This window comes from Lepisosteus oculatus, chromosome 16 (genome assembly GCF_040954835.1).
Source record: "Lepisosteus oculatus isolate fLepOcu1 chromosome 16, fLepOcu1.hap2, whole genome shotgun sequence".
In the NCBI taxonomy this organism is placed as follows: Eukaryota; Metazoa; Chordata; class Actinopteri; order Semionotiformes; family Lepisosteidae; genus Lepisosteus; species Lepisosteus oculatus.
This window is the reverse complement of record NC_090711.1, coordinates 9,502,180-9,519,977: the sequence shown is the minus strand read 5'-3', so window position 1 is coordinate 9,519,977 and position 17,798 is coordinate 9,502,180. Positions and strand designations below refer to the sequence as shown.

The following is a 17,798-nucleotide window of genomic DNA, read 5'->3' as shown; positions in this document are numbered from 1 at the left end:
GCAGAGTATTTCAAGATACGTTACAGGATTTCAATACTGGTTTCTCCTTGAAATTTGAACTCTGAAAAGATCTTTATGCTTTTACTATGCATGCCAACTTTGATTAGTTGAAATATCTTAGGTTGTTTAATCGACGGCTGTATTAAAATGTGTCAATAAAGAAATGATTTCTCATATCATTTAGGAAAATGATATTACATTTATATGATTAGCAAAGCAAACTCTAAAACAACAGAGGAGAAACAATTCTGACAGTTATTTCCTCTTCACTGACTTCTGTCCAAAATTATGTTCAACGCAGATAGAGCCAACAGCAGCAAAAGCTGAATGTCTCCATGGATTTCACTATTTTAGGAGACGGGAGAAGACATGCTTACAGATAACCATGTGATGAAAAGCACACTTGAGCCCCGCTTTTGTTGGCAGATCTGTACCTGAGGTGCTACAACGCGAGACATGTCACCCCGACCTTCATCTAAACACCGCAAAAAGTACCCGTCACAAAGGATCACAACAGTGCCCATGCCCCTTTCACGCCATCCTCTGGGTGCATGACCAGGCTCATGCCCATTACTCAGCAGCAGATCCAAGAGGAGGAGGGAAAGTAGTGCTGCACCCTGCGGTTCTAGGTACTGCTCAGCCTGAAATCACGGGTGGAAAGAAACTGCAGAACCAAACAAAGTGGCAGTGATCAATTTTGTTTTCGCATGCAGTTTTACACAAAAATACAAACTGCACAAATACCTGTATAATGTATAATGAGGTTTTATTTCTGCAGGATAGGCAGTGCATCCTCTGGGATTGTGTCTTTTGCTTATAACCACCTTCTCGTGCGGAAGTGCTGCCTCTTTCCGCTGACACGTGCGTTTGCTTTCTCACCGGGCCCCGTCTCTGTTGATGGCTGATCCTGTGTCAGCATTCCTCGTGATGGCTCCGACTCCTACTGTATATGAGGAATCTGACCTCAGAGGAAACCAGGGAAGTGGTACAGGCTTCACCTACACTTTGTGAAGCATCAGGAAGTGTGAATGCGATCCCATTCATGTCCTTGCGCTCTGCTGAGTGAGGTCAAGATGACTCCTTTTCCTAATGCAAAGTTCACTGTGTGTTTATAGTATAAACAGCTTTATTTATACTATACACAGAATAGAACAGTCGTAGTTTATTAAGTACAATTATTTGCCCTCAATAAAATCCTTGATGTACTGCAGATATAGTTGTTGATAAGTATTGTACTTTGAAACACTCCATAGCCATTTAAAATAGCCCTAAATAAGCATGATTATGAAAGAGCAGCTACATAGCTTTTTGGTGTGTTCCACTCTGCATTACTTTAGTCAAGGTTAACAGGGAAATTGGCAAATTGATTCTCTGCTGTAACCATTTCTGAACTATATCAATGGACTCGCATTGTGTTTCCCTTCCTAAACACACTTCTTCACAAATCTAGTGCCCTGCTGCTTTCCCTCAGGAACAGCTGTGGGTTAATCGTGTGAATTCGTTTTTGCTTCACAGCACAGGACTATTTCTTGCACTGCAGTGCCAGTCTCTCAATCCCTTACTGTAAGCTTCTCTCGTCTTAAAACGTTTTATTCTTGAGGTACAGCCCTTCATACAAATTATTGGAAAAACGTGTTCCTAAGTATGCAACAGTCTTCCACACAGTACAATATTGGCACTGGTGTTTATACCATCTCAATGCCTTTCTAAACCTTCCAGTCTACATAAAATGCCTATTATATCATGCTGTGCGCTCACTTGAAAGTTGTTATGGAAACAAACGCATGCCAAGAATAAAAATATTCTGACTACATCCACTGGCCTACAAAACAATTCCTAAATTTGAGTGATTCTCTTATTGTTAAATGCTTGTATTTATCAGCTCTAACTATAACAATAAACAAATATATAAAAATGAATCTGAGCGCTAACGTCCTGCTTCGTGCCTACTGCTTGCCAGGACAGGCTCTATCTTTACAGTGAGCCTAAACTGGACAAAGTGGATGGATTTTGAGCACCAACCTACACAACAAAATTAGCATGCAAACCTCGAGGTTATTGAGTTGAGGAACTAGAAAACCTCCTCACAGACGTCTCATTTTAAGAACACAAGCATTACAAAATAAGAAGAGGCCCATCTGGTTTCTAAACCATCTTGCTCGTTTGGTTGCTAGGGGCTAAGCCTAATCGATCCAAACAGCTCTCCCAGCCACGTCTTGAAAGAAGCCAGGGTATGGGCATCAATACGTGGCTGGGTAGCCTCTTCAAACCTCCCACAAGGCTTTGTGCAAAAAAAAGTGTCAGTCACCAGCCAGAACCAATAAAAGCCACCTGTTCTCCATTTTATATGCTCTTCCCTATAGGTTTCCCTTTGTCACAGTGCAGCTGAAGGCAGATAGGCCTAAGCAGATAGCTGGGTGCTGGCAGCTAGACAGAGATGGGGGTAACACAACACATATTACACTTACACATACACAGTACATATTATTCAATCAGTGCAACATCCTAGATATTGAAGTGCCTAATGGTCTCTAGATAGGTGCTATTTCAGAACTGAGCAGGACTACATTTGATGCTTTGAAATCTCCTCCCCGAATGGAGAAGTTTGAAAAGGGAGCTGGCAGGGTGGAAGGGGTCTGTGGACAACTTCTTAGCTTTCTGTGTGATGTGGAAATGGGGCTGACAATGCTCAGCTTCTATTGCAAATGGAACTGGCGGTTCTGCCTGAAAATCACAAGAAGACACTTGCTTTCAGGTATACAAGTCAGGTACCATAGCATGACTCTGCTTGTGCATTTAATCAAAATGCAAGCATATGGTATTACACAGTGACCCTTGTAATCCCCTTCTGACAAAGTGGCTTAGCAACTATAGGTCATATGGCTGTGTGAAGAAGCTTAATGGGCAGTCTTGTAGTCATAATCTGTCAGCACTGCTTAGGCAAACAGAAACACGTGTTATATATCAACAAGCAATTGAGTACAAACAATATATTAACAATACATGGGGGGATTTAAAAAACTATATACATCCCTGCATTCCAATAGTTTAACATGTCCGTATTTAAATTTTTGTAGTTTGCATCCTGCATAGCTCTTTGAACTCACAAAGAATAGACTTTTAACTTTCAAGACACAGACTGTGCATATCAGTGGAGTGCTGCTCAGGCTCCTGCCTGTCTGATGTCTCTCTACTGTAGGTGACTGAGAACACACCCATGCCAGATCATTCGAAGGACTGGAAAAAGGAGTTGAGTGAGCTCAAACTGCCGTGGGCACTAAAACGTAAAAGCTTACAGGAGTTATTCTTTAGGATTTCTGCTGCAAGTCCAAACTGTATCCACTTATTGTAGCTCTAACAAAGCAAGGTGAAGTAGAACATAAAACATACTTATATATATATTATTGATGGAAAATATATACATATATAATTTATCTGTATTCAACACAACAATTTAATTCAAGCACATTGTGTAATGTGTCGGCTGTCTTAACATATCTTAAGCAGCTCCAACAATTACAGCTACACATCAAAGGACAGGACTTGAGACAGGACCAACCGGTCATCTCATGCTACATATCAAAGGATAGCTACACATCAAAGGACAGGACTTGAGACAGGACCAACAGGTCAACTAATGCTACATATCAAAAGGGAAGACGAATACACATGAAGCTGAAACAAAACAACTTCCTGAGATCATACTGTATATAAGAGCTGGGAAACCCTTGCAGTTTGTCTGTCCTGCGGGGCAGACCCAATGCGCGTTGATGTCATTATTGAGCTCAATAAAACAACTGAATCTACAAAGACTGTGTCCTGCTCCTTGGATGAAGGATTTCCCACAACACAAGGCTATACATAGATTGCAGTTTCAGTCCAAAAGCCTTTCACTGTAAGGCCTGATCCTGCTACATTTTAACTTACAACCACTTTCAGAAAATCTCAAGCAGTTCTGGAGCTACAGCTGAAGTCTCAAGCAGCCTGTAGGAGGGCCTTCAGGTGTTTGCTCCAACCTCAGATGTCATTTAAACCCTCATTATTTTCTTACAGGGGACTTTAGGGTATTTTTTGTAGCCGATTACACAAAACATTCACAACATTCGCCACACCTGACCACATTCATGAACTGAAGCCAACTTTGGCAACATTTCGGAAAATGTCAGCAGGATGAGGCCTTATCTTTTGCTGCCTCAAGAACAGTGTTACAAGTCCTCCTTATTGGAGAACTCTTCTACTGAATTTAGTTATAAACCTCCATTAAAAAGGCTCAAACAGAATCCAGGATAAGCAGCCCAGGAAAGACCCCATGTTGCATTTTAAGAAAACAGAAGAATAAATGAACGGCCTTACCTTTCCTCTGAAGGAATACCCTAAGCAGCGGATTGGCGGTAGAAATTGCTTTGTGATAATTGTCGTCATTATTTATTGGTAGTAAGTCCCCGTGAATATCTGCGTACCCAACCAAAACATCCACGTTCGGGATTCTGTGAACATGTTGTAGCAATCCGTAAAACTCGTCGAACTTTCCGGGCTTCGATCTATCCAGGGAAAACCGTCGGAATTCGGCACCAAACTGTAATCAGAAGAAAATGAAAATATTTAGATGTAAAAATTACTTTTATCTGAAGTCAAAAACATAATTCGAGATGGTATATATAGATGCTTGCAAACATGCCACTGCTCTACCTAAGCCGTTCACTCCACAGCGCTCTTCTAACCTGGGTACGGTATTCAGGGCTTTGCAGCTGCTACACCTGGACCTCCATATCGGTTATTTCCATCCATGGAAAGTCAAGCTCCTTGTGCTCCTTCATATTTACATAGAAATGAACACATAAAACTGTAGGTATACAGCAATTGACTCTATACAATATGAAAAGTTCTTAATACAAATCCCAAGTGTCTCCTGTTTGAAGGTACTTATCTAGAGGTATGCCACAGTAAACGTGATCTAATTTTTTACTGCTCTACTACATTAACAGGGTGTTCACAGATTAAATAAACAAAACACATATTTCAGATATCTTTAATAGCACAGCTGTACTAACACCATAGGCACTCACTAGCATTTCAGTGCTACACCTACCTACCCATTTAGAAACTTTCCACACCCAGCGGAATTACACAATGGTGACGATGGAATATTCCACAATCTCCTATCCCTCTCCAGGCCCACTGTCGAGATTTTAATGGCCAGGAGAAGAAGTAATCTAAAACACCAGCCACGTCACAGACAGCTAATAAAATGCAACCTGGGATCTGATAACTCTTCAGTTCACCACACTCTGACCAACTTTGGAAATCCATACAGGGAGGAATTAAAAATGCACTGACAAGAAGGAAGTTCCTCCAATAAAGCCCCAGGTCGCTTTCGACATTGTGAATTAAAAATAAACACGGAATGTGGTGGGGTGTGGAAAAAGATACTGTCAGCGTGGTTTCCCAGTACAGTAATGGACTGGCACCCTGTCCAAGGTGGATCCTGCCCAGCTCCCATGCTGACCATGACCCTGTACTGGAGTAAGCCTTTTTCAAAACTGGAGGGATGGACCTGCCAACAGGTGTGTAACAAAGGCAACAGTGAATGAATGAATTAGCAAGGAAGCTTCTTAGAAAAAGAAGGGGCATATCAAAAACATCTCCTTATTCTTTAAGGTCTGTGTGCTCAAGCGACAGACTCGACAGAGCAGCTCGGTGTAGAAATTCACACTGCTACAGCTACACTCTTATTTTCTTCCGTACACATTTTAAAAGAATTTATGACAAAAAAACACTTAGTTCTTCAAAAGAAAGTTAGAAGCTAACATTTTTAAAAACCGATTCAGCTCTTGTAATAAGTCAAAACAAGTTCACTACAAATAAGCTTATTTAAAAGTTTAAATGAGATCATTTTTTCCATGAACTTACAATAATACATTTAAGAAAGAAATGTTCTGCACAAAAATTTACATTTTTTGTACCTTGCAAAACTAACTTATAATTAGAGGCATATATTAAAACCCATCTTTATGCAATTTGAATTTAACCTCCAAACTTATTTTCTCTGTGACAAATTTTTATTCCTAAATGCCTGCTTATTCAGAAATATCTTAGCAGAACCTCTGTCTCAAATTATTTGCCTGCTTCATCAATTGAATTGCTTACACTTTGTTTCAATTTTCTTTCTACAGCTATATGTCCTTCACATACTGGAGCATACATTCCTGCCCGGGCACTACCGACTCGGATCAAGATTCTTTAAACGTAAAAGTGCACATTGAGTGATTTCCGTTCCTTAACGGGAGACCCTGCACAGAGGACGGGGAGACCTGCCGCCAACTCTGAAATCACTGGGAGAAGTGACAGGAAGAATTCTTCAATTTTATTTTCCACTACAAGGTATCAAAAATACTAGATGTGCTAAGTCTTGTTTGTAAGTTCTCTCATTTTTTTTAAAGCTCATTCCCATTTGTAACCGAGAATATCACAGACTGCCAGGGCACATTCCTAAATGTGGTGTGTGCGGAATACTGGTTAAATGCATATTTAGCACATATAAATGTCAATTACAGGAGTCTAAAATATAATGGCTCTTAAATTCATGTTCACATGTTTTTTATACTATAGAAGACAGTGTTCCAGGTGATATTCAGAATGGAAAAATGTTAAATGTTAATGACAGATCAGACATCTTGATTCTTTTTTAATTTAAAATCTTTATATGGAAGGCCTTTGCAACAACACTTACCCCCTCTTGAACCTGAGCATCATAAAGAAAAATGAAATGAAGTACACATGTAATTAGAAGTCTATGTCCATAGTTTTGTGACGTGAATTTATAGCAATGTAACTTTGTAATGTGCTTAGATTAAACAATTGACAATTTGCGAGGTTTAAAAAAAAAAAGGATATACAAAAAAGATTAATGCAGTGCATCTGCACTGCAGACCTTCTACATCTAGAAGTGGAAGCCTGTGGGTTCTGATTCTGGGATCACCTCTGCTGCTGAATCCTTGAGGGAGGCAACTCACCTGGACTGCTGCAGCTCAGTTCCCAGCAGAACAAATACTTCTTTGGTTAAGAGTATAAACCAAAAAAATATAATACAAAAGAATAATGTATTGAGTAATTGTTCATGGTACTTTACAGCAGTCTCCTTCAATCAGCTGGATTTGGATCCTTGCTGCTGGAGAGGACAATGAAGTTCCACTTTCCTATTTGCTGTTTTAACTGTTCCTTACAGTTATTATTGGTAGCAGTAATAATACTAATCGCCTATCGCTGGAGGCTCTCACAGCAGTTTCTGAAAACTAAAGAATCAGGAAAAAAGGTTGCAAATCTGAAAATAACCGGCTTCTACACATGAACATTAAAATGTATAATTATTTTTATGTTTACAATAATGATAAATGTCAACAGATGGGACATTTGAGTGCAAGTACAGTATGTGAGCCAACTTGTATCTTTGTAACTGGTGGTGAAGAAATCCCTAGAGGAAACTTTGTTTTTACATGTAATTACACAACACAAACTTGTGTTTCTGGTTTTTGATTGACTATATAATGACAACTGATGTATGTTATCAAAGTATGAGAACGAGGTGTAATTTTAAAATAATATTTATCATGTTAATATATAGAGTATATTATCATTCATCTGTGTTAATTTTATAGTAAATTATGTTTATAGAGATCACCTCAGATAGGTGCAACATATTTCCAAATGTAATAATGACAGTAATGAAAAATAATACAAACCCCCAAGTTAAATGCATGCATACTTAAAGTGGAAAATAACATTAATATATTTACACATTCATTTCTAAAACAACCAAACCAAGTTTGGCAGGTCAAAGTAAAAGGAGTGTTTTCTCCCTTTCAGACTGATATCCTGTGCTTGCCATGGCTTCTGCACAGATCCAGAGTATGTTCCAAACAAGCACACACATAGGGCAGCATCCAAAACAGTGCAGTTTACCCTGACACCCTTTTAATGCTACTGTATCCTCTTCCTTTCCAAAGTGTTACATCCAGTGTAAACCGGCTCCCTGAAGCAGTTCTTATGCTAATAAAAGTCTGTTAAACCTTATTTCTCTAGTATTTTTCTTGAAGGAACTATGGAAAATAGGAAGTAAAAAGTGAGAAGATTAATTTTTGAGCAAAGTCAAGTGACTAAAAACAGTCAGCTCTTCTTTGATCTAAAACTGATAACAGAATTCATACCTGAAAATGCACAACTGCCCACTACTAATCAGGATGCTACAATTTGGGTACAGCTGAAGCACAAAAAAAAGTTTACAGAGAAAGTTGTCTTTACATACGTCTGGGTATTTAATTGCAGAGTTCAATATTGCTAACGAGACTAAAAAATCATCAGCAAGGTCCTTTCAACCAGTCACAAAGGGGTCACTTCCTAAACGCTGTTCACATCGATCACGTTCTGTACAAGAGAAACAGATCTGACATCTTATCACTCGAGTCTGGAGCTGCAGGCTTGTGTACAAGGCAACCAGGTCCTAGTAAACCTGCATATAACCAAACCCTTGAATGGAGCCATCTGCCTTGCGATAAGAGCTCCCTTGTCTTCCCATGTTAGCTCAGTGTGGGATGCGAGCCGCCCTTACTGCAGGAATGACAGCTGGAACAAATTAGATCTAAATTGCGCCGTTTTGTTGCAGTGAGATTTGTGATGCAGAGGGGGCAGGAGCCCTGCTTGGCTGGAGCAGCAGAATGGTTCTCAGTGGCAGGACCCCACACTGCTCCAGGAGCTATAACTCAGAGGAACAGACAGTCACAAGGAACACTTCCGTCTCCAGCACAAAGCGAGCACATTTATGTGACTGGCCCAGCTTGCTGCAAGGATAAATGGTATTGTATGCCTACAGTATGTGCAGGCGGAGAGAAACTGGCAGACAGAAGGGATTTGCTGAATATCACTGTGACCTCATGCAGTCAGGGATTAGCAAAAGACACAAGGTACTTTCTGAAACTTGCGTCTCCACAACACAGATGACACAACCCAGGAAGGACAAATGAAAGAGGGGCTGCAAACAACAGCCTTCTGCAACAGCTACCACTCCTCGACCACTCCCACTTCTCTAGACCTGGAAAACATATTTCTGTGTGCTGCATTTCCACATTTGGGGTTTTCATAAAACCCATTTGCTTCTGAAGAATTGGGTGTATAAATAAGACCTGAAGACACACAGTACTTCAAACCAGCTGGCCTTCACTGGATAATAAGTGGTTCAATTGCAAACTGGCACAAGAATTAAACCAGTATAAAAGCTGCAACTACCTTGATTTGTACTGGGCTAAAGCTCACATTCTGTGCTGTGCAGCAGCCCCAGCTGTCAGAATTCATTTCAGGAAAAAAGACGGGGTGGCGACACTACAGGTGCTGCAAAGGCTAAGCCTAAAAACCTTGCTTAGCACAGCACACATATATATCTCACGAGATATATCAATCAATAATACTGACGATGCTGGGAAATAATGACAGAATAGGAAACGGCAAGAACCGTAACCCCTAAATTAAAAGTTTTAAACTGATCAACATCAACTGCCATTTGCAGCTGTCCCTGGAATTATGAAAAGTTCTTCTTTTGCTCTATTCCTAACACCTCATCTGAATGATGAGCACAATGGAATTTCCCCAGCCTGAAAACAGCCTGAATTCAAATTCAGGACTGAAACTACCACTCAGATTGTTCTGCTGTGCAACACTGGCTTTGAGACACTGCGCCTGAAGAATATTCTTTAAAATGAACAAAGCGCAAGGAGCCGAGGCCCCTGAAGCACTCTCTACCAGCCGAGCAGCTGGTTGACGGCTCAGAGTCCTGCTGCCAGGGCACAGCAGCAAGAGAAGTCTATGAGCCTCTCGTGGGAGAAGCTGTTGAGCCTGTACTCACAGAACAGCACCAGTCAGCATACTGTTTGTGCTATGGTACACAGCTCTAAAGAGAATCATTAGTTTGTTTCCAAGTACTGTATGCTCCAAATGTAAAAAGAACGTATCTCTTACAAACTGTGTGGAAATCATGTTCATAACAGTGTACATTTTCTTAAATTAATGACTTCACACCGAAACAATGCATACAGCAATGGATGGAATACCTTTCCGATATTTTTTTTAATTCTTCAGATGGACAACCATTTGCTCTTTGTGTAGTTTTAGCATTGTCATTAAGCACTGTAATTCTGTTAAACAATGAACAAAGATAAACAATTGTGGTATTCCGTTTGGGGAAGCAGAATTACACTTAAAGGGAAAATAAGACATTTAATAGAACCATAACGCACTACAGATGGAACAAACTAACCAAACGTTCATTAACTAACCATTAGGTGAGGATGTTACAAGCTTTGGTTAAGACTACAGTTTAGTTACTAAAATGCAATTCATCAACAGGAGAGGTTGGTGAACATCATATTTATGTCATTCTATAAATATTTTGTAAAAAACATTCTATTTAGACAAAATTTAGAACTGGGATTTGCATTGCCAAAATATCCTAACTTTACCAAGATTTGCGATCGTTTTGTTTCCATTGTTGTAGGACCCTTTATTAAAAACATCAGTTGTAAAGTCAAATGCTTTTTCTTCAGACTAGAGAAGATATCAGGTTTTTTTTTTGCATGTAATTTTCACTTCAGTTATCTCTACACATGCACATTGCCCAACGTAATACTTCAACAGGTTGTATCTTCCTGCTAACAAAAGGAACATATTAGTACCTGTACCACAAGTCTCTCTATCAACACACCTCTCCCACTAAAATATACAAGAAAGGAAAACACTTAAGAGCTGCTTTAACCCAACCAAGAGTAGCAATGAGATCACGTTCCTGTGACTAAAATACGCCCCCGACCAGTCAGTTCCACTAAACTAAAACTTATCTGCACTCCACTCCCTCAGTATGCAGGCAGGAAAAGTCTGTTTTATCAAACCCTCCCCTTTTTTTCCCCAGACTCTGGGCAAGATTCGGCTTGTACCTCATGAAATAAAGGTGTTCAGACTCATTTGATTTTAAGACAATTTATGAGATAGTGTAATTAAATCTTGGCGGTATGGTGGCTGGAGCAGTGCTTGGGAATACTGCCTCATAGCCCTGGGGGCCCGGGTTCAAGTCCCGGGTGTGTGGAGTCTGTATGTTCTCCCTGTGTTCACATGGGTTTGCTCTGGGTGCTCCAGTTTCCTCCCACAGTCCAAAGACATGCTGCTGCTGGGCAAACTGGTTTCTGAGTAAACTGGCTCTGGTGTGAGTGTGTGCAAGTCTGTCTGTGTGTGCCCTATGATGGACAGGCATCCTGTCTAGAGTGTATCCTGATTAAAGGTAAAAAAAAGAAATACTATGTTTTGGCAGTCACATGCTTATAGAAGGCTCCACAGCTGAAACGTAGTGCTTCTTTTCATTTCCTTTCAGTGTTGAATGAACCTTTACCTGTTCCTTTGCAGCCTACGCATGCTGGCACAGCTCCCTACTCCAACACCTTCAATCTATTTAATGTATCAAATAACTTATTCCAGTTATTCCTGTGAAACAACAAATAAGCAGAATTAGCAAAGAAACAAAATAGAATATTAACTACACCTGCGTTAAAGACATGCATTTTAATTACTCAAATTTATTAAACCTGAGTCCTGTTAAACGGTAGGTGATCACAGACGCTCTAACCATGTTAAGTGATAACATGGCCAGTTAAATGGTGACCATAATGCTCAGCTGACATGGCCATGATGTCCAATGCTACATTGCAGATGCAGTGTTGATTTATGGAAGGTGGGTCACAAGAAAAACCAAAGCTGAACTGGGAATGGCAGAGAGAAAAAACGAAAAACTCTGTAGTAGATCTCTTCGCTCAGGCAGTGTGCCATCTGAAGCACTCCCAACGATTATGGACCCCTTTATGACCAAGAACACCACCACCGCCTACCCTGGGCACCTGGGTACAGTATGGCATTTAACCAGTTGCGCACTGAATACTGACATTAATGAAAATGTCTTCTAATATAAATAAATCATACATACATCATTATAAGGACAAATCATTCAGACACTTCCAGTACTAATTCTAAGTACTTTCATCGTTTTTATGTTCGATGTCTGCAATATCATAATGAGAACCAGTTTATGATCTCAGCACTACACATAACCCACGCATCACAGGAGGAGTGGAAAACAGCAGGCACGTACCCTCTGAAACATGCCCAGCAGATGAGCTGCAGCTTGCTCACACTCCAAGCCCGGAGCAGAAAGGGCAGAGCTGTGACATCAGAAGGAAGGCCAAGCCAGTTCCGACAAAGCCAGATGACAATGCAGCACAGGAGCCTCCACGCTCCACAGCGCTGTCGACGGGAGACTAGAGCACCTTACGGACACAGCCCGGATTCAAACTGGCAATCGCCACCCTTTAAAGCTCTAACCACGCTCATGCAAGGATGTTCTTGTTGGTTTCTCTATACTTTGTCAAAAATGATCTTCTGTCTCTGGCTCCAAGACAATAATGACAAAAGCAAAGAAAACCATCCATATCGATCAAAAATTAAGTGCAAATTCAGTTCTTGAACTGCAAACATTGAACAAAGAAAAAAATCAATTTCTAAAGAAGGTTTCTTGACACCGTAAATTGATTTGTATGGCTTAGAAGAACATTACAGCTTTAGCTAACATCAATGGGTTTTAGCAAAGACATTTATCAAATGGGCACAATTAGGTCAAAACAAAGTCTAAACTTGGCTTCTTTATGTATTTCTCACTACATACTGTATATTGCTACAAATTACAAGTTATTATCAATTAAAAACACAAAAAACTAAAGACAAAATAAACACTGATAAATATAAGGTTATGCAAAGACTATGAAAAGGTTAAATTAATACAATGAAGAGTATCATCATACTATATTTAACAGAAAACCAGTTTCAAAACACCCCTTGACGACCGTCTTTTAGCTAACTTTTTTTCCAAGACAGAATGGCTCTTTTTTGCAAAAGCTACTGTAGCTTAGGACTTCATATGATTTAAATGCCTGCCATCTGAAAGAAATTGGGGATTTTTTCCATAGTAAAATAGCAAACATACGATTCCACAAAAACACTACTTAGTGATTTCAAACTACAAAGATGACTCACTATTACAAGTTTATTCAAACGGTATTATTTAAAAGTTTCAGTGATGTCAAAAGTTGCATTGTCATCAAATGCTTCCACAAAGATTGATGAATGATGGCTGAACGCTGTTAAAAGAATAAGTGCTGCACTAGATTAGAGCACAACACAGCAGGGCAAAAACAATTAAACTGGCAGACTGTATACATCGGTATGACATATTGAATTCAAATCAAACAGTCATTGGGTTAAACTGCAATGCAATGGGAAGTTAGTTGTTTAAACGAAGTACTTGATTTAAACAAATGATTCAATTTTGGTTTAAACTAAATCAATGTACAGTTTTGAGAACTGACAGTGATCAATTGAAACAAACCAAGAACAGACTGATGGACTGACTCAACCTCAGCATCACTACATCACCTAACAACACTTTCTTTGCATTCTTAAATTCAGCTTTGGATTAGTTAGCAATGTGCTACAGTTCTTTAACTGATCGGCTTGCTTCTTTAGACATTTATTCCCTTGCTTCCGCACTGCAGGTGACTAAACAGTCACTAATAAGTGAACCCTTACGAGGAGCAGGTGGGGATGACAATGTATCAAAACCATCCTAAAACAAGTGGGTTTTTTTCCCTTCTGCAGAAGTCCTCCAGGTTACATTTCAAACGCTCCTCAAGGAGTACATTTCGGAGTCTTACAGACTATACCAAGCATAAACTAGGCACAAACACAAGAACCCGTCAGGAGCAAAACACAATAGACCGCTCACCTATAATTTGGTTATTAGCCCTCTCTTCAGATAGAGAGGGCTTGTTGACTGCTAAGCCAGGCAGGGTGTGTTCATGACAAAAACCTTAATTCTGCTGAGCAAATAAATGCTTTCCTGTTAAGATTAGAGCCACACTTTCATTGAACTTTCTGTGCCAATAATAATAATACATTACAATGTGCTGAACTAAGTAATAACCGTTCTCATAAATTCAGAAAACAACACACCTAATATGCAGATGTTAATTTCTGGGCAAAGAACTGACCCTCCCCAGCATGGCAACATTCTAACTTTTCTGGCTTCCATTATACTTTTTGACAATTTCATCATCAAGGTTTCATCAACAGAATGGCCAGCGGGCCAGTCATCTGTTCAAGATATACATAATCAAAGATTACACCAAAACCCAAAAAGATCTCCGTTACCATCCTACTATATTCCGTTGCACCATAAACTTTTGGACTGTGATTTATTCAAGTCGTGCCCAAGTTCAAGTTCATATGTAATGACCAACGAACTTTAAGGCACTGTGTGATAAGACTGTGCTTCTTCTTCACAAACGAATCTGATCAAATTTGTACTTCCTATAGAAAGGTCCAGGGAAGGCATGTAAAGCACAATACCAATGCAAACAGAACTTCCTATGTTAGACATTCATTATTGGGTGAATAAGCTCTTGAACCAAATACTGCAACGTCAAGCTTCTTATCAGATCTATGAAAAACCCTCAGGATATGTATTGCCACTGGATAATATTATGACAGTAATATGGGAATGACATCTAATGTTTGTTTCATTTTTTACACAAAACCAACGTGATCTTTTCTTCTGTTAAGCAAATCTTACAGTTACATATTGAAGTGCTATGAAACGAAACTGAAACAAAAGAAAAACGGGAAAAAAAGAGTTTTCAGTTTTCTATAAAATGCTTTGGAACAAAAAAAAGTGAACCAAAATGGTCCAATGATACTTTCAAATAGATAAGTTAATTTACCATATTTCTGACCAAATTGTTTTTACTGTTAAGTAGCATTTTTATTTCTGGAAGTGTTTCAGACAGCATTGAGGGTAGAGGTTGGTTTTGGGCTGAGGTCGGGTAAGCGTCTGAAAAACCACAACGCGTGGAGTAAAACAAGCATCACAGTTGTGTTTAAAAACCCAATATATAGAGAGAGTGTGCTCAGATTAATGTCTGTTTAAAATTTGCGATGGGCTTTTTTGGGTGGTTCTGACCCTTGTTAGGTGTAATATTAAATTCAATCTCACCCAAGAATTTATGATGGGCCCAACCTGCAACTCAAGACATAAGTAATGAGACTTGTTACTTGGAAAGAACTAACAGCAACACAAACAAAATCCTACAACTAACAAATTACAAACAGCTGCTGAACCCTGAACAACATTAGACAAGGAACAAGTAATAGGTTTATTCCATGCTGAAAAAAAGAAGAAAGAGAACACAACGTTTCGGCCGTGGAGCCTTCTTCAGGTGTTGGACATAAGGAGGGACGGGATAAAAATAAGAATTCTACACCACTGTTACAGGTGTGTTTTAAATCCTTTAAGATAATAAAATACATTTAAGAGAGCATGATGTGCAGTTAGTTTCTCATGGCCCTACTCCATATGTGTGACATGCAGCAATAAGACACATTGTACCTCAGTACAATAAATCAAGGTACCTGTACAAATTCACCGCTATCTTTTCAAGAAGACTGTTTAAAACAGAAACATTATTTTAATGGCTCAGAAACCGAGCCTTAAAAAAAAGAGTGTGAAACTTTGTCACTTTTACATTTTCACATTCTGTTTCCATCTCACACCGTACGCGCCAGGGCCCGGCCATGTATGAGTGGTGATCATGAAGTTTACAGCGACAATAACCGTAGCAACATGTTCTTTAAAGCGCACACCGTGTCAGGACAGCGATTTAATCTGAACTGTGACACAGTGCTACCGAACTCCCTTTCCATTGCGTGGGGCAAAAACAAACAAAAAGAGCCCGATAAAAAAAAAGTGTTTCTTCAACGGCTTTAAGGAGTGTGGTGTCGAGGGAGGTGGAAAGTTTCACAGCTGTTTTGGGAACGTCCTGTGAAGTGCGTCTTTGTCCGATATTGCTCGATTTAAGAATGAAAGAAGATTAAGAGCAGGCTAAGAGACTCCCCCCCATGAAAAGATACATCGGAGACCTAAAACCTGCAGGACAGCGTCGGCTCAAATGAGTGCAGAAGCGCTCAAGTTCAAAGAACAGAAAATCCGAGTTCCCCCGCGTTCCCCGCAAACGAAACGTTTTACAAACTAAGCCCTTTGGCTGGAAGTATCGTAAAAACGCAGCGCCAGGTGACATTATCGATGATCAAGCATCGGGTGTCTTTAAACTAGGCGACGCTTCAACTACAACAGACCCTTCGGGGCGACCCTCGTCTCTTGTAATTCACAGCTGCCAGCCAAGGCGACTGGGTTTGTTGTTGTTTTGTTGCTGGAAGTCGAAGGTCGATTTCCACGACCCGATCAGGTTGTTTTTTTTTTTTAATTACCCGCCGCTGCCGTCGCCGGCTGTGTTACTAGTTACGGGTCCTGCGAGCCCACGCCGGCCGGTCACTCTCCACGGCCGTCACCCACGGAAAACAGCCCGGGCAGGCTCGGTTCGACCCGGGAATGCCGCAACACGCAGGTTTGAAGTGGCCCGATGCCCTGCTCTCCGGGGAGCGGGGATCCGGGACAACTTTTAAATACCTAACACAAGAGACCGACGGTGCGCCGTCACCCACGGAAGCAGCCCGGGCAGGCTCGGTTCGACCCGGGAATGCCGCAACACGCAGGTCTGGAGTGGCCCGTTGAGCCGTACGCACCTTGCTCTTCACCTCCACGGCGCTCAGAGTCCGGCTGCTCGGCACTCGGTGATTTTTATTCATCTTTTCTCGCCAGGACACCCTGTTATTTGTCAGTCTCGCCCTCCCCAGGGCTACTGCCCCCGCTGGTCCGGCTCACTCCTCTGTTTTGTATCCGCGGGAGAGTGGGTCCGCTGTAATCCAGGTATTGCAATGTAACCAGCCCACCCCCACGCACACACGCGCGTCTTGTGCCAGTTTCGGTATTTTCTCGCAACGTCTCCCTCTCCTGCAAGCTCGCTCTGGTCGCCTCCGCCTGACAACAACCTGCTTTCAAACTCTCTCTCTCGCTCACACGCACACTCGCAGCGCCTCGGCGGTGACGCAATCCGCACCCAGGAAACGGCTCCAGGGCAGCCTCGTTTCGGCGACGCGCGCTCCCGTCGGTACAATGCTGCGCGCTTCTGCCTCTCAGGTCCGCGGCGGTCGCCTTGCGCGCACTCGTTCCTTTCCGGGGAGCGCTGTCCCGCACGCGTCTGTTCTGTACATGCAAATAACTCTATAAAGCACATGATGCTTTAAAACTCCAGCAGAAGAGGACGGCCGGCTGTAACAGACACCCTCTTACTGGATTTTGTTGTCTGTTCAAAGTTGAAAACACATTTAATAACATTATTTCACTTTTTAAAAGGAAGATGTTTATTATTATTTCAGCACACAAGCAAATTGTTTTCACAACATATCCAAACTGGCTGTTACTTCCTTCTGACATTTTCATTTTAACAGTGGAAACAAGCAACAACTGTAAACAATGTCTTGGAAACAAGCGTCGTGCAAATACAGCAGCTGCGTCCCCCGTTTACAATATCTGTGAAAATATTTTCGAATTGTTTTCTATCATATTGTACACAATACCATATTTTAATATGTATAGTTATTAAATAAATATCAATGTGTTTGCAAATACCCTCCAGATCTGATTTAAAGGAAAAACATATAAGGAACAATATACGTGTGGAAATATGTAAGGATATAAACCACAGGAATGCAGGAATTTCCACGTATCCCTTTTAATGTTGTGCAGCAGTCGTGCACACTCTGTA

At 40.7% G+C, this 17,798-nt stretch overlaps 1 protein-coding gene across 1 annotated transcript in view; it reads right to left on the bottom strand.

Annotated features, from left to right (window-relative positions):
* The window catches only part of pard6b (par-6 partitioning defective 6 homolog beta (C. elegans)), a 41,218-nt gene extending 24,109 nt beyond the window's left edge, over positions 1-17,109 (bottom strand). Inside the window, exons 1-2 of the mRNA XM_006639539.3 lie at positions 16,717-17,109; positions 4,354-4,576 (exon numbers count right to left, since the gene is read on the bottom strand). Of these exons, the coding sequence (XP_006639602.1) occupies positions 4,354-4,576; positions 16,717-16,779 (286 nt within the window). The 5' untranslated portion in view covers positions 16,780-17,109. The remainder of the gene's footprint in view (positions 1-4,353; positions 4,577-16,716) is intronic.
* Positions 17,110-17,798: the final 689 nt, after the last annotated feature.